The sequence below is a fragment of the Drosophila novamexicana genome, unplaced genomic scaffold (assembly GCF_003285875.2).
Source record: "Drosophila novamexicana strain 15010-1031.04,08,12 unplaced genomic scaffold, DnovRS2.1 tig00000960-arrow-arrow-pilon, whole genome shotgun sequence".
NCBI lineage: Eukaryota > Metazoa > Arthropoda > Insecta > Diptera > Drosophilidae > Drosophila > Drosophila novamexicana.
Genome location: NW_020824833.1, coordinates 1351754 through 1375135, shown reverse-complemented (window position 1 = coordinate 1375135; position 23382 = coordinate 1351754). Strand labels below are relative to the sequence as shown.

The 23382-nt window shown below is 39.6% G+C and overlaps 1 protein-coding gene across 4 annotated transcripts; it reads left to right on the top strand.

Moving 5' to 3' along the window:
* The first annotated feature begins 197 nt into the window (after positions 1 to 197).
* Positions 198 to 21845, top strand: LOC115765399. Of its 4 annotated transcripts, XM_030708933.1 has the most exons (8): positions 198 to 224; positions 354 to 787; positions 933 to 2421; positions 8886 to 8933; positions 17026 to 18933; positions 19126 to 19378; positions 19726 to 21055; positions 21136 to 21845. In XM_030708933.1, the coding sequence occupies exons 5-7, from the start codon at positions 17872 to 17874 to the stop codon at positions 20568 to 20570; spliced, it is 2160 nt and encodes a 719-aa protein (XP_030564793.1). In that variant the 5' UTR covers positions 198 to 224; positions 354 to 787; positions 933 to 2421; positions 8886 to 8933; positions 17026 to 17871; the 3' UTR covers positions 20571 to 21055; positions 21136 to 21845. The 4 variants fall into 4 exon arrangements, with proteins under 4 accessions (XP_030564793.1, XP_030564791.1, XP_030564792.1 ...); XM_030708931.1 differs by lacking the exon at positions 198 to 224 and having other exon boundaries at positions 243 to 787; XM_030708932.1 differs by lacking the exon at positions 198 to 224 and having other exon boundaries at positions 243 to 2421.
* Positions 21846 to 23382: the final 1537 nt, after the last annotated feature.

Below are 23382 nucleotides of genomic sequence, written 5' to 3'. Positions count from 1 at the left end.
CATTTACAAATCATAAGAAATGCAAAGAGATTTACACTTTTCATTTCTTATGAATTGTACATGAATGTTATAGTTTGAGACAGAATATCGATATTTTGATAGATTTAAGCAACTGCAAACGCACAGTTGGATTTTATAGGTTGGGCACACTGTCCATACTAACCTATTGTGCTATGTGTGTGTGTGGTGGGTGTCGCAGAAGCATTCGTAAACATACCAAAGGGGTAATAAAAACACATTAAGAGCTGTTCAAAATTATGCTTGTTTATTATTATGTTACACTAAATGATTTTGAACCCAATCTCGCATGCAGCTAAGAACCTTATTATTTAAGTAACGTGTATTTCTTTTAGTTTGGAGCACGTGGTGTGTCCCAGTCTGTGAAATATATTATACATGTATAATTTTGACAACAGCAGCTGTAAGTGCATAAAATGTTTTCCAACTTGTTTACATTTCCGGATATAGTCCGACCAAGTTTAAAGATGTGCTCTAAATAAACTTCGGAACCAGTAGGCATAAAATTGTATTTCGATACTTGCTGAGAATATTAAAATTATGTAATATTAGCAAAGTTCGCACATGAATATTTGTAATTGAAATTCCGTTCGATTTTTGCGCGTATATGCTTTGGTCACACCGAACTGTAGCAGTGTGACCGCTCATGACATTTATCGCGTGCTACGTTGGGCCACACTGTTCACTCAGTGCTGTCAGTTGTTAGAGAGCCGAGCGACTGTGAAGACGTACGTGTGTGCTCATACAGTGCTCTCAGAATTTATTTTTGGTAATTTTTTGCTTCTGGTTTAAATTAATAAGTATTTTAAACAAAATCACGATAATTAAATAAATTAACGCCGCAATAAATATTAATTAATAAACAATTTGTTTAACGTACAATGTTAAAAGAAACAATTTATGCAAATTTTCAGGCAGTTTTTTCCCCTACTGGCAGAGCAGCAAGCAAAATAAAAAAAAAATAAAAAAAAAAAAAAAACCAAATGCAATTACACATTGCCGCGCGCACACTGCAGCAGCCACACAAACAACAATGAAATGCTTGTTTTGTTGTTAAATGCAACATTAAATGTATGAAACGCAATGAATTAAAAACAAAAACCTATTTTGAAGCGACACTTTTATTTGTGTACATTGTACATACATAGGCATTTACATATACGTATATATATATGTATATATATATATATGGGAGCAATTTATAAACATTTGAATATGAACGTCGAAAATGCACTTTTTTCGCCTTTATAATTGACACGAATATGAACAAATATTTATATCTACCAAAGAGAAAAAGCGTTAGCGTTTCTTTTGTTCAATTGAAAAAGAAATTGAAATTCGCGGAAGACGACACGACGACGGTGAAGAAAGATTTTTACTCGCGTCGCGGTATACTTCAACTGTTTTTGAACTTTTATTGCGTTGCTGCTGAGCAAGAGCGCCAACTACAAAAATCGCTGCGCAGCGGCCAACAACAACAAGTCGCTGCCACCGAAAGTAAAATACAATGGAATAAAAATGTGTGTACGAGTGTAGTGTTGAGAGAGAGTGTGGGAGAGAGAGAGAACAAGAGATGGCGAGCGAGTGAGACTTGAGCATGCGCGATATGTGCTCAAATGTTGCCCTTGTCTACCTCTACGAATGTATGCGTGCCTGTATTTGTGAATGTGTGTGTCTATGTGTGTACGTTTGCGTCGCGTTATTTTCGCCTTCGCCGTGCTACGCGCTGCTTAGTGTGCGCGTATTCCGTTTATCCGCGCCGCCGTAAACTCACACACTGATTTTGCCATTAGCCATTGTTGTGTTCTCAGCGAGTCGCCGCTGTAGCTGCTGCTTTGTGGCTTTGGTTCGTTGCTTGCTCCCAGTTTGCTTGCTGTTTTGCCAGAAGACAAAGTATTTTAACTGGCACACTACTGTTAATTAACTACTGAGGCAATCATTTCAATGCATATTCTATTAATTATATCAATTTAGAAAGCGCAAAAAGTTCTAGCAAAACAACAGTATATAGACACAGACATTGCTTATATACATACATACATACAAACTATATACGTACAGAGTTAGTCACCGTTTTTTGTAACTACTAAAATACATGAAAACATTAAGCGAATGTATGTAAGAATCGATGTCGACAAACAGACATAAACAAAAAGAAAAGTGTACAAATACAAAAGCAGGCAAAAGTAACGGAAAGTTCGTAAACGACATTCTTTGCTCGCAAATGTGGTCGGCATTGTCGGCCCAGAAATCACAGCGGAGCAAGCGAGAAGGCAAAACAACGGCAACAAAGCTGCTCGCTGAGCAGATGTAGCCACGAGCTTTTAAGAGCAAAGAGCAGCGCTCAATCCAGAGAGTAGCAAGAGCGCATTACAAACGACGCCACCTACTCAAAGAAAAAAGGTGATTTTTTTTGTTCAATTTGTATTATTTGTTTTTCTTTTTTTTTGATTTTCGTTTTAGTTTTCGCATAGTCTTAACTCCTCTGTAGGCTAACAAATTTGTAAATTAGTAAGTAAGTTTAGTTATTGAAAAGTCAGCAGCACCAGCAACAACAGCATCCACAAAGTGCTTTGACAATGAAAATAACCATAAGAAAAATAGTAAAAACATATTTACAATTACAATACGATAAACAACAATTTGTAGCTAAAAAGAAATACACATTTCTACGTAACGAAAAACCATCAACACTCAAATGATACAAAAACAACCAGTAACAAAAAAAATATATATATAAAGAATGAGAAACTCAAGTTAAATAAACGTAATTTTCATTGCCTTTAACCGAAAAAAAAAAAAAAAAACAATTACACTTTTCTTCGCTCTCTTTCTCTCTCTCTCTCTTGTATATATGTGTATATATATATATGTACATTCTCGCTAGCAGCTAGTCGCCGTCGCTGGCTCTTTATTTCATAACTAGTTTGTAGCTGACAATCATCACATGTGTAGATCTATATGTAAATAGATTTCGGCCAATTATGTCTGGTGGCAGCATTGTGTTCTAGCTGCAAATATACCTAAATGCAATAAATGTGGCTCAGTCCACAAATAACATTCAGGGCAAAGTAAAATGCACAAAATCGAAATGCGCCATTACGCGTCCCATTTTGAAATGTGAGAGTTTCGCTTTACGCTCATTTGTCGCTTTGTAGCGCGTGCACAGCACTCTCGTTCAATCGGGAAATATAAACGAGCGCTCTCACTGCCAGCGTTGCCACACGTGCGCCGCCCTGTTTGTCATTGCTCTGAGCACACATTCACAAACGCATGTGCATGCATGTGTGTGAATTTGTCATTTCCTGTCCGTCTGTCCTTTAAACAAGCGACAAATTTATTACCCTTGGGACACTCAAACGGCAAATTTACAGCAGTGAGTTTTATTTAACTACACAAGTGATTGCTGCGGTGAGAATGAGAGAGTGATGGGCAGATTCTTCTTGGATCTGCATATGTTTGTGGTTTTAATTTCATTGGGTCGGAAGAGGGACATGTTCTTTTTCTTTAGGTTCTGTCAAGGGCATTCAACCTACAATTGTGTGGAGCGAGCGTAAATGCATAAATTTCACTGATTCATCCTTGAGTTCGCTAGATGACGTCAGATCGACAATTCGCCTGCCTGCCTGACCGACCGCCCGCCCGGCCGCCTGTCTGCCTGCGTGCTGTCCGCCCAAGAGCACATTGGCTATTTTTAAAAGAGCCCCAGCTACAGTGTGTTCAGCATTTGTATCTGCCTACGTATGCGTGTGTGTATCGCTGTTGCCATCGCCGCATTCGCATTCCTCAAATAATTTCGTATTTTATAATGGGGGGAAAAATAGCCAAACGCTATATACAGCAAAGCACATCGCATTGTCGCGCGCGCGCGCACACACACATGCACACAGGCGCGCACACACACAAACACACGTGCATACCCACAGAGGCAATGGCAAACAGACGCTCGTACGACAATGCTCTGCTCTTGCTCTGCCACCACCCGTCCGTCACCTTGTTGACCCAGCTTATTTTTCGCTGGGCCCTCTGCCGCGTTTTCGAGCTAAACGCTCGGGCCCGCGCTGGCGGCAGACTGAACGTTTTCATACATTCGAAATTTCAACGAACTTCGGTTTGTGGCCGTCAACCACCGCTGCCGCTGTCGTCGTCGGCGTTCATTGTGAATTCGCCGCAACTCTCTTTTGTAGCTTTGTAGCGTGCGGAGTGTAGCGACACCATCAGACAGCACGAAGGCTAACAAGTTTTCGCCGCAATTTACTCATTTCACTGTTTCCTCTCCTATGAATTATTCGTTGCTTTTCTTTTTGCTCATTACAAAAGAAGTCAGCTGCAGCTTTTGTTCCTGTTCTGTTTTCAATTTGTTTATGTTCATTAAATGCAATTATAATTAATACCGTATATTTTACCAACATACCCGAAATGAAAATTACAACTTTATACATATATACATTTACACATATATATTTGTACATATATACATACATGCACGCTCAATTTGCTCATATCTACATCTGTGTATGAGTTTGTGTTTGCTTCCGTTATCCATACATGCACACGTTTGTATGAACATATGCATGTGTGTCAATTTTCATAGTGATGTAATAGTTTTTTAGGTGCGGCTACGACTTCTTTTTCAGTTTATTTTTTGCTATTCTTTGTTATACTATTCATACTTTGCCAAACGGGGTCATATATGTGTATGTATGTATGTATGTATGTACATAAAAGTAGAAAATTGAATCGTACAATACACATACATACATACATACAAGCTACACAAACACCAATGCCGATTGTTGACCGTTGTTTTTCTAGACTGTGCACATCTCTTTCCAACATACTCTTTCCCACTTGTCATCGTTGCAGCAATAGATCTTCCTTCTGCTTGCCCCTTTTGTTCCATGCTGTTTTATGTATGTATGTATGTACATAAGTATGTATCAGGGTACACGTGTATTGTAACTTCCGCTTGACAAATTTGCATAAATAAAAAATTGTGGTGCCCGCATTAATGTGCGTGCGTGTAAATGTGTTAGTCACATGTGATAGTGATGTGATAGTCACACTTATCGCTAATTTTTAGTATGTCATAGCAATACTCATACATAAGTATGTATGTACATGTAATCGGTAGTTTTGATTTTTCTTGCTTGATCATCTCTATGTATATACATGTACATATGAGGGTGTGTGTATGTTTTCTAAATTTGTCCCATTAAAATGTATTTTTAAATTGACCTCCATGAAATAAAAGGCATAGTTCATGTCATGCAAATATTGCATCCGACGGTGCTTCGTGGTGTCTCTTTAACGAGTGTGCTTCATTTGTACATAATATGTACATTCATACAAATTGTATGTATGTATTTTCACTGATTTCAAATATGTACATACTTTAACTAGAGCATGTAAGGCGACGTCACAGTTACACTCACACACACATACACATACACTGACAATTATGGGGAAGAAGCGCGCGTGTGTGCGGAAACATCGATCGATGGCGTCGTCGTCGTTGTCGTGCTTGTGAGAGGCGTTTAGCTATGTATGTATGTATGTATGTATGTATGTACCTGTCAACGAGAGTAAGAACGCAAATACAACGTAACAGAGAAGATAGCGGTGCTCATGAGTGTTGCCTCTACCCGCATATTCAATTGATTTTCAAATTTATTAGCCAGCGTCGTCATTACAGCTGTTTACAAAATGGAATTTGCCCTCCTTTTTTGTAAATGATCGCAAGAGGCAACGATTGTGTCAGTGAGTGTGCGAGAGAGTGAAAAGAGCTGTGCGCGCCTTATCGCTTGCAAATGGCTCGTAATTGATTTTGTATATATACATACATACATACATACATACATACATACATACATACATACATACATACATACATACATACATTTGTACGTACACACGGTTTGTTTTCCTAAGCTTGCTTGTATGTAGGTTGTGAAAATATCCAATTTCTGACTCTTATGCTTATGAAATTTTAATATTCTATATGCATGCGTGTGTGTGTGCCGCATTTGTCATCGTCATCGTTACCCCCCCTCCCCCTTTCCATAAACGTTCCAATCTCCTGATACAACTGATCGATCGGCAGATTGCAATGCTTATCGATTATTTGGGTTGGCGAACTGTTAATCTGGTACAACCTTCTTGTCTCATTATTTTGACGCAGTTCTCAAGCAGAATTGGGCACCTTATAATTGTAATAACAATAGATACGAGTCTGGCGGGTCCGGGCGGCTTTGTCGTGACCAGCAACGCAATTAAAATTAGCCAGTGCAGTCCAATTTATATACATAAATGTCTCTACATAAATTAACATATACATATATATATATGTATGTATGTACATATATGTAAGCACATATTCCTGATTTACACACGCTTGTTTATTTGGTTACTGACCATCAAAAACGAACGGTTAATGTGCGAAGGGCAAAGTGAGAAAAAGAAAAAGAGAGTGGGAGGGAGAGAGAGAAAGGCAGAAATAACGAGAGAGGAGAGATTTAGGCAGGCAGGTACAAGTCAAAAACGAATGTCAATGTTAAACATTTTCGCAGTCAACATCAGCTGTTGTCAAACGGAGTGTACGCATGCGTCTACAGCTTGCTGTGGAGTAGACATCTACGTAATCTTTACCCATGTATGTTGCAAACTTGTACTGATGTGTGTGTGTGTGAATAGAAGATGGCATACGAAAAGAAATTTACTACTCAACAAGCGGAATATACAAATTCATTGATTTCGACTTTTACTTTCTGTTAAGCTCGTCTTCGTTTTTCGCTGCTTCTGCCCCCATTGTTGCGCTTTCTTTGTTGGTTTTATGTTGTCTATCGTTTATGTCCTATGTAAGTGTGTGTGTGTGTGTGTATGTATGGATATGTATATTCGAATGTTTGCTGTTAACGCGCTCTCTATTGTCCAATGGTCCAATGGCTTCATTTTAGCAGAATTTGTGTATGCTCACATTACAGTATTTTTCTCAATGTTATTGTTTACTGCTTCTATCACGGAAGTGTGTCATACCCATTGAGTAAATGATTAGTAGGCTTGTATGCATACTTGCATACGGGCACATACATATGTACGTATGTATGTTAATACAAATCGAGGCAAGGCGATCGAAATTGGCACGCCCATGGCTGTCAGCTGTTTATGTGTGCCCGAACAGTGTGTACACACTGCGGACTTGCAAGCACATGTGTTATTCTTATTGGAATTAACCAAATCGTGGCATTAGTATGTGTGTAAACGCGTATGCTTACACAAGCAATTGCATGCACACATGTGTGTATATATGTGTATTAACAAACATACATATTTATGTTAGTTTAATTGATTTACGCTTCGATCACGTTGTAAAGTAATACAAATATTTAATAATATAATATATAATAAATACATACATATGTATGTAAGTAGCTTTCGATGTAGAGTAAATAAAATTGTGTTTCGCCACCTAACGGTAACTGCGGTCAAGGTCAGTCTTATGATGAGCAGCGTTTAACATTTTATTTTGTTGTTGTCTGTCTTTCTCTGTTCTCAGCTGTCTGCACTCGCCGTAAGTTTGTGTGTGTGTGTGCGTGTGTGTGTGTTATTGGCCTGCCAGACAGCGTCTCCAACTTTTGCATTGGCAAGCTTTTAAGCACATTTCCACTTAAACTCTGCTGCTGTGTCTGTATATTGATTTCATTATCCTGCCAAAAAACAAATTTCAGCAAAGCCATGTTGTCTGGCGGCGCCTCGGTTAACAGTTAATCATAATAAATCGACAGCTGTGCGAGCTGTTGTTGTTGCATTATGGGAACCCAAAAATGTCAACGACTTGGAGTTTGTTGTCGTGTTCCCTATCCCATTGAGTACAGCTTCTCCTTTTTGTGTGGTTCATTGACATCTTTTGAACTGAATTAAGGGCGAGATGTCGGCATTTGGGGTTGCATTTTGTCTTTGCCCTTTTTCCTTTGCTTAGGGATACCAAGTGTTTTTTCCTTCTGCTTTTTTTTAATGGGATCCCTTTTTAAGTATGGCGCATGTCAGCAAACATTTTTCAACACTGCCACACACACATGCATGTACATACATTCATACATTCATTGCAACAATAACAACTGCAACTTATTTGTTGTACATAGGCAAATGAAAACAGAAACATTCCTATATACATCCGGTCTAAGTAGGTTCCCTTAATGTTTATGTTAACCCGATAACTGTTTTTTCGATAAGACCATGCGCTCCCCCCACCCCTGCCAGCCAACTCTTAAGCTTTTACAAACTGTGCGTCGCACATTCTGCTTCTCTCAGCATATTTCTAACATCGCAATTTATATCGGTGTATGTGTGTTTATCTGCTTATGCATGTATGCATGTGTGTGTGTGTGTGTGTGTGTGTGTGTGTGTGTGTGTGTGTATAAACAGTGGATCGTGTTCGTTCAAGTCGTCAGAAAGCTGAAATCCAAAAAGAACGTATCACAAATATTTCAATTCTGATTCGTAAACTAAAAGTTTCAGATTTACGCTACAATGCTATATGCAGCATAATCTCGATAAGTTGGAATTTCAATTTTTTTTTTTTGTAATTTTTTTTGTATGTTTTTCATTTCGCGTACATACATACATACATACATGTATGTGCATGTACAATTCTCGACGAGTATTTTATGTTTTAAAGTGATTGCTGCTCTCTCTCCTCTTCTTCTTTCTTATGTATTGCCATTTCACTTGCAAGCAAATATTCTTAACAAGTTAATGTTGCCATCAAAGCTGATTATCCAAATTATAGAAAATCGTTGGGCATTCAAATCAATAGTTAACAAATATTTGATATCGTTATCTAATTTTGTTATTTCTTTTGTTTTCAGGCTCCTTGGTCGAGATTTCCAACAAAACTAATTAAGGACTATTAAGAGGTGAGTGACTGCAATCGCCTATCGATAACGAGTATCGATAACGAAACACTCGTCCAGTCGTGAGCGAATACAGAGAGAGCGTTCGTGGGCGTCTCTTCCGTCTCTGATTCGGACGCTGAGTAACCAAATACATGTACATATGTAACTATCGATGACGCACTGGGCCGATAGTATTATCCAAATAGCCGGCAACAAGACGCCGGTCTCACTCTCTTAGACTCTCACACATCTATGCACCAGGCGGCTTACACGTATGCACATGCATACATATAAAGCACATATGTTTATGCACTTTGTTAATGTTAAACCGGTTTTGTCTGTAAATCCGCTAAAAACGTTTGTTTTTCTCTCTTCATTTTGTTGCTTCTGTTAGCAAGTGCGGCTTTTGTCGTGCTGCAGATGCAGATGCTGTTATATTGTTGTTTTAAGAATTGTTTTTTTTTTTTTTTTTTATCGTCAAGTGATTTACTATGCTAAAATCAGCTGTTTTTATTTGAGAGCATTTGAAATATCAATAATTGTTGCTGATTAGAACGTTTGGGTTCGACAGGTGTTTCTGATTTTTGTAAAGCCTTGTTTCTCCATTAAAAAAATTGCTTAGACTTGTCCAAAATAAGAGTTTCAGACAGAATGCGTCTAATGCATTAAAAATGCCCATGTCAATATTCTCGATAGAACTTTTAACATAAAATATACATAAGGCTGCACACATATCAATATACATATGTTATTGTACATATGTACATTTACATAAACGCATGGCAACTGTTAGCTGGCATAAGTCTAACGGCATTGCTGCAGTGCTTTTGGACACCTGCAGCTGATTGCTTCGGGGGCGAGCAGCGCTGTCGTCGGTCCACTTCACCCGCAAATACGGTTGACGTCACACACATGCACATGCGCACGCACCCACTAACATACAGATCTGTACAGATTTTGAGCTCGGCTGAGCGCTGGGTCCTGCAATTATATAAATCATACCATATTTTTATATGTATGTACATATATATAAATTTGATTATGTCAATTGGAAATGGCGACAAACTCTTGGCACTTTTGAGCGTCTGGCGTTACAGCACGATGCGTCAACTGCATTTAATCAATAAAACATATATGTATGTATATACGTACTTTTGCATATATATGTATGTGTGTATGTGTGTATGATATATTGCCCCTCTTTGCTGAGTTTGTGATGGTTGTTGCTGCTGTTATGAACACGGTCAGCTGCTTTGTCAAATACAAACATACATACATATATACACATACAAATTGGGTCATGCCTCTGGACTTAACAGCTTCTGTTCGGCGTTAACATGCTGCTGTAAACGCTCTCTACATTCAGGCCACTGTTACGCTGTGTACTTATGTAAACTCATACATTTATGCATATACATATACATATGCACTTATTAATTCAAGCTCTACGCAGTCACCTGTTGTGCGAGTATTTTGTATATTGTTGTTGCCAAGCGCCCGCTACTCCATGAACAGGTTTGTTTACGCATGACTGCCAAACAGAGTTCACACACACACACACAAAAACAAGCATAAGCACGCACCTCACCCTGAGCTTTTTGTTTCAATTTCTATGCATTCTTATTGCAGTTATACAAGCGTTTATACAATTGTTTGATATATTAGTGGTGGGGGGAAATGAGTATTTATGACGCACTTAAAGCGTAACTGTTGTACATTTTGCAACAGATGATGAAATGTCTATGATTCATACCGTTAGAGAACAGGCAGCGGCCTAAAACATCGAAGCCCCGAAACCTAAACGCCGTCTTGGCGACTTACATTTGTCAACAGCAAAAAAAAAAAAGTGGCTACCATAGCCGTGCAAAGAACAGCGTGCGTCGGCTCACCCGTCATTCTCTCTGGCTGACGCTGCGCTTGGCGATCGCGCTTAATCATGTACTAAACTTCTTGCATAGACATACATACATACATAAATATACATATGCATGTATGCATACACATGTATGTGAATGTGCACGATATTATTTCCGGCCAACGATAATTGTGATGTCATTATATAGTAATCGCAAGCTTTCCCACAATTTAAGCACTAATCTAACACATGATGTATGTATGTATGCATGTGTGCGTTGAAATTGAGTCTCGCTTTCGAGCAGCATATTCAAGCTTCAAAATAGCACTGATAAAAAGCAACAAGAGCGTCAATATAACAGTAACAGCATAGATACTACATGCATACATATGCATGCATGCATGTATGTATGTATGTATGTATGTGCTCTTTGCGTGCGTGTGAGTGGGCAGCAAAGGCAAAATCTGAAGAGCGTGAATGATATTCATAGTTCTGTTACTTTTGATCAGCATCAACAGTCGAGTCGATCTAGCCATGACCGTCCGTCTGTCTGTCCGTCCGTATGTATGAACGCAAGGATCTCAGAACCTATAAGAGCTACAGACTTAAACTTTATAGCTGTAAGTCCTTCTAGTGCCCGTGCAGATCGAGTTAGTTTCCAATATTCGATAACTTGCCCCGATTCCAAGTAATCAATAAAAATCGATATCGAAATCCTGTTTTTTTTGGTAAATAATAAGAGCTACGGTCACCAAACTTGACATGTAGCTTCTAGGATAGTATATATATTTGCATTTGATGTTGGAAGAAGAGGGTTCAGGGTATCCCCTAGTCGGGAGCTCCCGACTAGATCCTCTTACTCGTTTCATTTGCAGTAGAGGGGCTCTTACTGCCCATGCTATACCCCGTACCTATTGAAAAGAAGGGGTATGAATGCGTCAAGTGAATATAGAAATTAAGTTTGGTATAACGCTTTTTGGATTAAATCGATCTTAATCTAAAATCGATAAATATCGATACACATAAATATATACACTACTCGTGGAATGCCAGTTTTCGATAAGTATACAAATTTGGGAAGTACGCATTTTCGTCAGCCTTAAGCTGCGTACAGGGCATCGCCTAGTCGGAGACTATAAGGGAACTCTTGTTTATATTGTCGTTTTTGTTGTTGATAACACTTAAATTTCTAGAAATATGGAACGGAAGCATACATGCACATGCATATGTATACAAACACACGCATACTCCAATGCATCCATACACATACATGTGTACGTTCTATAATAAAAGTAAAACAAAAACTATTAATACAATAATTGGTTTGGTGTGTGTTACGTTCTTTGCAAAAAAAAAAAAAAAAAAAAAAAAAAAAAAAAAAAAACAGTTGTGGTGCGAACTATGTATAACGGTGCATCAAACATTTGAGTAGTATGTCTGTCGGCGAGCTTTGCTCATTTACTCATTTGGCACTGTTTGCTGCATTTGCTTTTCTCTATTGCTTGATCTTTTCTGGTGCCCAACATAGCTACTCTTTTAACACACTTAACATTCTGTGATTAACAGGAAATTGTCAACTAATCAAATCTTGTATTAACTTGTGTTTAACAGTCTGTTATTGTTACTGTTAGCTGCATTTACACAAAATATGTAAGGTAAATGTTAAATAGAAGCTGATCGTTTATCCAAATTGAAAGTAACTAAATTTCACATAGACGGGTGAAGTGTCTATTTATTTATACAATTTTTAATTCGTCATTCAAAGATGCCTCATCAAATTCATTCATTCATCATTTCGTAAATCCCAATATTTTTTCTAATATCTTGTCAATATTCAAGTTTTCTTTGTGTTTGTGCAAATCATGTTTTGTTTTTTCGTGATGTTTATAACAGAAGATCAAAAATGCAGTTCAGCTTTATAACCTACTTTTTATAAGTTTCGATTTTACACATATCGCCCGCTTTTCCACACAACTGAATTCACAAGAATCATTCATTGAAACCCGATTTTCACCGAAAGGGGTGAGTTTTACTCTTTTAGCGAAATGGACTATGCATAGTTATGGACACATACATACCCCTGGTCTAATTATTGTCTAGTATAGCTAATGGCTACATCTACTATCAGTAGAGTAGGAAATGGGCCTAGTTCCGTGTGCGATTAGCTCTTTGTCCGAGAATACGACAGCAACATCATCCGCATCAAGTTGATCCGATCGGCTTCAAACTTATTTCTAAAACTCCACATAATGAAAAGAATAAAGACATGTTGAGCCATTTTTATTAAAAACCATCTAAACGTAGCATCCATCGATTGCAGAAAATCAATTCTGCCGAGTGGAAAAAGGGGGAGACTTCAGGTATAGCGTGAAGTGAGCGGCGATCCGGGCAAAGCCGGGTAAAACCCGCTAAAAATGTACATATGTACATGCACTAACATACATATGTACATATATATGTTGTTTACGTATAGTCAATCCGTATTAAATGGAAGTCTAAAGTCTCTTGGGCGGGCTACCACCCCTCCCACCCCGAGCTTTATGCAGAAATCGATTGATTTTGTGCTTTTTGCTATTTGGCAACAACAAGCGACAATTTCTGAGTGTATGAATGTGTGCCTCGCCTCGCCTCGCCTCGCTACATGTGTTTGTATGTGTGTATTTGTGCATGTGTATATGTGTATATGCATATGTATGGATGTCTTCGTTTTGTTGCCATTGCTAGAAAACAGTTGTCATTTGGCCTTGAACCTGAATTTCGAAGTTCAGCTACGGTTTTTTTTGCTTCTCTTTTTTTTTTTTTTTGTACGCGATTTGTTTTGCCTTTTGAAGTATGTATGTATGTGCACGCACGCATACACATGCACAAATTTGTATGTGCACATATGTGAGTGCATATTTGTTGTGTTATGGTACGTTGACTGGCATTTTTTGCCAATATCAATACATGTGTATGTATGCATGTACGCATGTATGCATGTACGCATGTATGCATGTACGCATGTATGCATGTACGCATGTATGCATGTATTGTTGGTTATTCTAAAGTTTTAGATCTTTGCATGGAAATGAAAGGTTAAAAGGTTGTGGCTAGCAAATGTTCTGAGCACAGGTGTATTTTTATATGTACGTATTTATATATACAATATATGCGTATATTATTATTTTTTTTTTGCTCTGAGTTTTTTATCACAATGGAAATATGAGCGCGGAATTAATCACTGAGAGAACTTATTATATTGTTGTGCATGTGTGTATGTATTTGAGATATTCAAATGTTTATGTGTGTATGAATGTGTGCATTGCATTTGTATTGTACATGCATGCATATTGATCACATAAAGCCTTATTCAAATCTGTGGGATAGCAATGAAATGAGAGAGCTCCGAAGATGTCGTCTAGGACTCGCTCTCTCGCTGATAAGCGTTCCAATTAGAAGTACATACATACATACATACATATGTATGTTGAATTTAGGTGAGGTGTGTCATAGTCGATCGCACGGACTTACCGCATTTACTTGTTCGCGTTCTAGGTTAATGAACTGACGCACATTATACATGCATACATATGCACACATGTATGTACACATGTATGTACATATGTATGTGCACAGGTATCTAGGGGTCGTTCCCGTACGCTTTCGTTGTTACGCCTTTTGTTTTTATTTAACTTTGCTGTTTTAAGCGTTTAATTAATAAAAAAATAAAGTAAAAGAAAAAATAAGGGGTATCTGCGGCACGCTGAAATTATAATACCCTTGCAACTGAATTATTTATTTTCGTCAGATTTTTTCCTTGGTTAATAGACTTGTTTCAGCTTGGGAAAATGTAAACTTTTCGCATCGAATCGATTGCTCTAGAATAACTGTATATCGTTAAGTGAAGAGATTCAAATACCATTTACAGGGTATCATAGCTGAATGGACAATTGCCAAAATGGCTGTCATGTATACACACATACATGCAGTGTTGTAAAATAATTCAAATTTCGATTTCGATAGAATGCACCTTACCTATGAATTTGAATACATATGTTTGTACATATGTATGTACATATGTATGTACATTCATACGCATTCATCTGTATGTTTGTGTAGTTGAACATCGCAGATGCCTTCGTCTGCGCATACATATTTCAAATTTTATTGCTGGGCAAATAAATTTTTTTTACATTTCTGCTATTTTGTATTGAAATTCAAGCAATGAGCACACACATTTGTCATTTGTCATTTGATTTGCATTTTATTGTGCATTTGTTTCTTTTAAGTTTTATTGCTTCCTATATTTTTGTTTCGCGTGTCGTATACCCTGTAGTTGACTAAAAAGGGCTTGGCAATTTCAGTAAAAGGCATACTTGTTATCCGAATCTATTGACGCCTGAATCGAATAACGGTGATATATATATATATATATATATACTTATATGTATTGATATACATCCACTCGCTGATTTTTGTAGACATTTTTGACCAACTATAATTGAAATTTACTATATGTAATCTCGAAAAGAATGCATGTACACTTATATTTTGTGTTCGGTATAGGGTATCAGCAAACCGAACATTCTCGACAAGCAGATTTTTGCTGACTTTATCTGCTGCCGCCGTCAAAAATAGTCGGATAAAAGCGGCTACAGCAACAGAATGCGACGCACGCGCGCACTCACGCACGCACGCACGCACAACGCATCATACATGTACATATGTATGTATATCTGTTATGGCTTTCTACGCCAATTGAGTAACTATGTAATAAAAAAATAAAATATGCTATTCAATTGAATTGATCTTTCAATTTCAAAATAAATAAGAGCTCTTACAAATTAAAGTCAGACTCAGCTGATGTGCCCATATATAAATATATTGGGTCACAAAGCACACGCACACACGCACGCTTGCAGATGCATAACAGATGAGCAATTATGTATGTATGTATGTATGTGTGTTTCACTCGTTACCCTTAGCGTAGTCACTGCTGCACAGCTGATTGTGAGTCATGTTGTGGGAGGAGAGAGACATGATTCAATAATAATAACAATTTAATAGCACTCGCGTGTGAAGCAAGCGTTTGTCAAATATTTTGAATTATTTACATTTAGACATACATATGTATGTATGTTACTTGTTGTCATATTCTTTAATGCAAACAACAAGCACAGAGCGAACTAGCGCAAATTTACAATTAAAGCTGCCGCTGTTCCCGCAACTCAATTTGCGCTAATTTACAATAACAATTTTTGATTTGCACTTGCTGCCGTTGCTCGCCTGGCCGACCACCCGACCAAGCGACCACCCAACCACCCGCCCGGCCGCTCTAAAAATAGCAGAGCTGAGCAGCAGCAGTTGCAGCTTCACGTTCGCAGTCGTTGTTGCTCATTTGCGGTATTCTGTCGCCGTGCGCTTGCATGTGTGTGCGTAGGTGTGCTTGTGTGCGTTAGCAAGTGCATTTGATTTTGGATGCTAAATGACAAACTGCAGCGCGGCTGCAGTAGTCGCAGTTTCGTAGCTGCAGTTGCGTCAACGTTGTGCTCAATTGACATCGCGCCACATTTTGATGCCGTGTGTGCCACTTTTCGCATGCCGCCCTTGACCCAAAAGTTGCACCGGCAAACAGCAAATCGACGCCTCGCCTAACAGTTGCCATACACACACACACACACACACACACACACACACACACACACACACACACACACACACACACACACACACACACACACGCACGCACATACATGCATTTTGCATCGGTCCGACCAGGCCACCCCAGGCAGCGTAACTGGGTTAAGGTTGAATTCGCTGTCGCCGCTGTTGCTGCTATGCGATCCTATGAGCTGTTAACAAACAGATGACTGTTAGCAACAGCTGTTAGGCGTGCTCAGCTGTTGATAGTTGTTCGATTTTGTTGTGGGTGGGCGTGTATCATACATATACATTTAGGCACTTCGAACTGTAACCAATGCATATGTATGAGCATATCTATGTATATGTATGTATGTATATTTTATACGCATATCGATAGCCATATGCGATGTGTGTCATCGATTTCATTGATGTTTTGTTTTGCATGCATCATCTGCAGGCAGAGCTGCGTCGACGTCAGCTACCTGTTGTTATGTTCGCAGTATTTGGCAAGGTGAGGGTTGACATATTTCGTACTCTGTCTGAGCTAGGCAAGCGTTGAATAAAAATAAACAAAATAAGCTGATTTTCGTGCCATCAATTGATATTCATATACGATTGTTTGCTTTCTCGTTGCAGACTGTTAACAAGGAACAACAAAACCCCAAGCTAAATTCATAAAAAAACAAAAACAAAAAACAAAAAAAACAAGGAGAAAGAACGGAAGACTAGCAATAATAATAATTATAATAATAACAACAGCCACAAATCAAAACCTAATTTAAATCTAAAAAGCAAAGTATTTGTTTTTTGTCATCATTCAAACAGCGAACACAACAAAAATCACTTTAGCCTTATATACAACAACAAAACACTAGTATATTACCATAAGAAATTGCATTCGCGATAAAAGGAAGAAATCTGGCTACGCTCTAAGTAGGCTAAAACAAGCTAATAACACAAACAGCGACAGTTACAAAGAGCCGTCAATAGAACAAGAAAAAGAACTATCGCCTACTCTCTCTCTCTCTCTCTCTCTCGCACTCTCTCTCGCTCTCTGTCTGACAGCAAGGAGAAGACAAGAGCACGAACAGGCAACAGGAAGCAGAAAATCAACAATCGTGCAGTACGGCAACTCTGGCAACAGCTGCAGCGAATCAACAACTACTAAAAAAAAAGAAGCAAGCAGCATCAAGCGCGACATTTGTTAGTCTTGAGCGCCGTCAACGCTGCCGCCGCAGCCGCAGCCGCTGCCAGACGAAAGCAGCAGCAGCAGCAGCAGCGCAGCAGTGGGCAGCGATGAACACCCAGCAGGAATAGCAGCAGTTACGTTAGCAAGTGCTTTAGAACCCGCTATTGCCGTACCTCTGCTGCGATACACGGCAATAAAGAGAGAGGCACAAAGAGAAAATAGTGCAAAGTTAACTGTAATAAAAACATTTTCAAATACTTAAGCAAGTGCAGGCGGTGGGGGGCAGCGGCCTAATGCAAAACAACATGGTAAGCATACCAGCGGCCAATATGAACGGCGGCCTTAAGGCAGCCAACGGCAGCGGCACCGTCGTTGGCGTTGGCGTCGGCGTCGGCGTTGCCGGTACAGTGTTGACAAATGCGCAGCGCGTCTATTTGACGCCCGCCTCCAGTTACCATCTAGCTGCGCGACAAACAACTGTCAGCGGCGCTGCAACCGCAGGCGTTGGCGTCGTTGCCACTGCCAAAGCGGGCAATAACAACAACAACATCAACAACAACATCAACAACAACAGCAGCAGCAGCAACAACAACAACAACAACAACAACAACAGCAACAATACAAATGCGGCAGCATCCACCAGCACAGCTGGCACCGTGCGCTACTTTTCGCAGTTTAGCAAACTGCAGCCGGTGCAGCAGCTGAACACCAGTGTTGGGCAACGGAAGCTGCTCAATGGCGACACCATGGTGTTGGTTAATGGCAGCAAGCCGCTGATCTTTGCCACCCCAAACCACAACAACAACAAGTTGATAGCAGCAGCAGCAGCAGCAGCAGCAACAACAACAGCAGCAGCAACAACAACAACAGCAGCGACAGCAACAACAACCGCAACAACAACAGTTCCTAATGGCAACAGGCTGTTAATCAACAAGCAGCAACTACAACAACAAAAACAACAACAGCAACAACAACAACAAGAACAACAGCCAGCGACTGTGATTGATGAACTGCAGCACGAGGAGCTGCAGATTGGCAACGAAATTGGAGACATAATTGAGATCAAGCAGGAGCTGGAGGAGCCACTGGCCTTGCTAACGTCATCAGCGCCAAACTCAATCAAGTCCGCCGACCAGGATGCCGAGCCCGAGCTGGACATTGTGATAAACAATGTGGTCTGCTCGTTCAGTGTTCGCTGTCATCTCAAGTTGCGCGAGATCGCGCTCAATGGCTCCAATGTGGAGTACAGGCGGGAGAACGGCATGGTTACGATGAAGTTGCGGCGTCCCTATACGACCGCCTCCATTTGGTCATCGGGCCGGATCACGTGTACGGGTGCCACATCTGAATCACAGGTAAGCCTCCTCCTCCTTCTCCTCCTCCTCCTCCTTCTCCTCCTCCTCCTCTTCCTCCTCTTCCTCCTCCTCTTCCTCCTTCTCCTCCTCCTTCTCCTCCTCCTCCTCCTTCTCCTCCTTCTGCTCCCCCGCCCTGCAACCAAATAGCATAGCATTTCTCTTCCGCACACACTCACAATCGTTTGATTGCAGGCCAAGATCGCCGCCCGTCGGTACGCGCGCTGCCTGAGCAAGCTGGGTTTTCCGACGCACTTCCAGAACTTTCGGATCGTCAATGTGCTGGGCACCTGTAGCATGCCCTGGGCAATTAAAATAGTCAATTTCTCGGAGCGCCATCGCGACAATGCCAGCTACGAGCCCGAACTGCATCCGGGTGTTACGTACAAGATGCGCGAGCCAAAGGCCACGCTCAAGATCTTCTCCACGGGCAGCATAACGGTAACAGGTGAGCGACAAAAGCGACAATTCCAACTCTTTGCAATGCTTCCAAAAACAAATGTATAGCTGAAATTACATTTGCTGTCAGAGTATTTCACATTATCAGCTGCTTTGCTTTGTTATCACATTCGTAAACGTTTGTGCATTGCTAGAGGGAAAGAGAGAGAGAGAGAGAGAGAGAGAGACAGACAGACAGTTGATTTGTTGCAACGGATCTCAGATAATCTGTCGAAAAACATGTTTTATTTGTTTTTTTTTTTTTTTTGGAAACTAGATTTTTAGCTTCGCTTCTGTTGTTTTCGTAAACGTTTTGTTCATCTAGAGAAGGTTATTAATAATTTGTTGTGTCCACAGCCGCCAGCGTGAATGACGTGGAATCCGCCATACAGCACATTTACCCGTTGGTGCATGAGTTCCGTAAGCAGCGTTCCGCGGAGGAGCTGCAGCATCTGCGACAAAAGCAGCGAGCCCAGGGCGGGGACGATCTCAACGAGCTGGACGATCAACTGGCGCTGCTGGAGGGGAAGAGCGCTGTCAAGGATGATGATATATTCTTAAACACCACCGCCGCACACACAAATGCCAGCCGGCCGCAAGGAGCTGGCGCCGCCAACAGCCTGCCCACAGCATCCCTATACACGGCGCGCCGCATTGAGCAATATAAAAGCTACCAGGACATGCAGGAGCTGACGCAAATGGAGCGCCGCCACGTCAGCTATGCTAGCGACGCCGCCAAAGGCAGCAACAACAGCAGCAGCAGCACCGGCGACAATATCTGTGCCAATGCCCGACGCCGCGCCACCGAATGCTGGGCGACAAAGCTGCAAAACAAACGTCCGCGCTACAATGATCCTGGCTCCACGGCGACAGTCACTGCCGGCGCCATTGCGCGCACTGCCACCACCGCCGTCGCCAGTTACAATACCAGCTACAGCGCTGTCGGCGTCGCTGCTACTGCGACTGCGACTGCGACAGCGAGTGCGGCGAATAAGCTGCGCAACAACAAGCCGCCGCTCATTCCCGTCGATGTCGTGCTCAAGCAGAGCAGCTCCAGAGCGCGCAATGCTGCAGCTGGTGTTTCGGCGACAGCTTACGATGATGGCGGCGTCTACACGAAACGTGAGACATTCTCCCCAACGGATTTCCAAGTGGACGATCTGATCGAGGAGGATGAGGATGACTTGGATATGCACTTTTAAGAGCAGCCAGCGCAGCAGCGCAGCCAGCGCAGCATCGATGATCCAAGCAGAGCAAGCTAATTGAATTTGTTGATAACAGAAGTTGCCTATGCCAAATTTATCGAGAGTTTTTTACAAAAGAAAGACACAAAGAAAAATGCAGCATGCTCAACACACACAAACACACACACGCACACACAAACAGACAGACATATAAGCATGATGTGTATTTTTCTTATGTGCTCTTTCAATGCATTTAACATAAGCTTAACATAATGGAAACAGAACACAGCAAGCAAACACACACACACACATGCACATACAAATACACACACACACAGCCACAGTCACACATACATGCATCCATGCGCATCAGAAGCGGAAAGGGCAACTGCAGCAGCATTAACATCAACATCAACAGAGGACGGCGAATTCAAAATCCAAATCAAATATTTTCTATTAAAAAAAAAACAAAACAAAACAAGAGCCAAATATTTATATTTAAGGTGAGTTTTTAAACCAATTGCTTTGTTTATTGCTAGTATAAACATTTGGTTAACCATCTTTTGTTTTATTCCTTTTTCAGATTATGTTTAGACAGAGCAATGTACGTATGTAGTTTAAAGTACAGGAAACTACGGACACCGCGATTCAACAATTGATCAGCTTTTACGAAATGGTATAAATTTGATTTACCATAGGCATATACACATATAGACTAAATGCAACAAATATCAGCAATTATGTGCGCTACACATACACATACGTATAAATAAATATATCATTTACATATACGTATTAAAACCCTCAATAACTGCAGTTACAACAACCTGCAACAGCGACCCGAACTCAAAGGAACAAGTGGAAACTGAAACTTAATAAACTATTGCACACAAACACAGACACATACACACACACATACACATACACACACATATATATATATATATATACAGATCGATCGACATAATCGATTTCTTTGATACCAATTTGTATCGTTAATGCATATGTAACTGCGTATGTGAGGAACCACCGCCTAATAAATACTGTTACTACATTACAACATAAACAAAAACAAAAACAAAAACTAAAGCAAATACACTATGGAATACATTTAGTTCTATGTTTCATTTACATTTAGTTCAATGTTAAACAGAACTCTTAGAATTTGCTGCACAACCGCTGTTACATTTAACATATTAAGCAAATGTATCGCGGCTCTGACGTCACAATTCAACAGCCGCCATTGCGCATAGCGAATCCCAACAAAAATAAACTTTTAATTAGCACATTTTATTAGTATTTTTTTTTTTTTCATTTGTTTATTTTTGACTTTTGGATTTCTTATTTAATAATAACATCAATTAATTTAAATATATAGAAGATTCGAGTTCTAGACCAACAGCAGGCGCTTGAACTTTAATGTAGTGCATTATTATTACTGTAAGGGATTAATATTAATTTTGTTTGTTTTTAAACTATTTTAAGTGCTTTAAAAATTCAAATCTAAGAAATTATATTTACATATGCATACTACACTTATATCTGGTCACTTGTAAACCAATAACAAAAATACGCAAAATATGCTAAAACAAATTACATTTAATTCATTAAATTTATACTTTATACATTGCATATGGAAAGGGCAGAAATACATATTATAATTTGCCAATTATCCGCATTCAGTAAGATAATTAAGTCTTACGCGTCAACATTTTTTTTTTTTTTTTCATAATTTTTAAGATTTCAAACTTGTTCCTGTGTTGTTAAAATGAAGAAAAACAAAGTGTAAACAAAAAATGTAGTTCATAAACTATATGTATGTATTTAACATGCGTACTCACGCATTCACACAAACAAACACACACACACACACACACACACACACACACACACACACACACACACACACACACACACACACACACACACACACACACACACACACAACACACACACACAACACACACACACATACATACTTGCATTCAAAATTAGTGACGACAGCAAAATCATAAGCAATAAATACTGTTCATTAAACGTTTACAAACGAAAGAAACGTACATGTAAAGCAAACAGCAAGATAGCATTAAACAAGGAGAGAAGATGGGCATAAGCGTCTAATATGTAATCACATACATACATACATGCATATGCATATTGTATGCACAATGTACAGTTGATTTTCAACAACAAGAAAGGCATTAACATGTTAAGAAAGTGGATTGAAATACCATCGCTAGTTCTTTGCCGCATAAAATACTCACGCACACATGCTTGCGCTAGAGAGAGAAATGAGAGTAAGAGCGAATGAGTGGGAGTAGAAGTAGAAAACGCGGGCAGATGCATATGCATGGGCTCGTCCATAAATACATACATACATACGTGCATACATGCATGCATATGAATTTGTAGGTGTGCATTTTCTCTTTGGTTCATTAGCGTCCCACATATTCATGGAACCCCTCTCAAACTAAATCAAATAGCAAATTGTACAATCATATAACAAAAAGTAAATCGTAACACATCGCTTCCATGCCATACAATTTTTGTTAACATTTGTGGCAGAACGTACACAACACAAATTAAGGCCAGCCCAAATTGTTCAATAAACATAATTTGTACATACGTAATTATTTAAACATATGTACATTAAGCAAAAAAAAAAAAAAAAAACAAAAAAAACGGAATTGTGAATATTTATTGTAATATTATTAACAATACACAACACAATGTAAATGCGTTACATTACGTTACGTTACGTTGCGTTACGTATTATTTATATTGCGCAGCAAGCGTTGCAGAATCCGCACTAACATATTGACACCACATA

Bases quoted from the DNA above. Each gene is read 5' to 3' on its own strand.
- LOC115765399 (XM_030708933.1), top strand. From the start codon at position 17,872: ATGCAAAACAACATGGTAAGCATACCAGCGGCCAATATGAACGGCGGC. The intron at 18,934-19,125 runs GTAAGCCTCCTC...GTTTGATTGCAG, and splicing joins GTGCCACATCTGAATCACAG to GCCAAGATCGCCGCCCGTCG. The intron at 19,379-19,725 runs GTGAGCGACAAA...TTGTGTCCACAG, and splicing joins GGGCAGCATAACGGTAACAG to CCGCCAGCGTGAATGACGTG.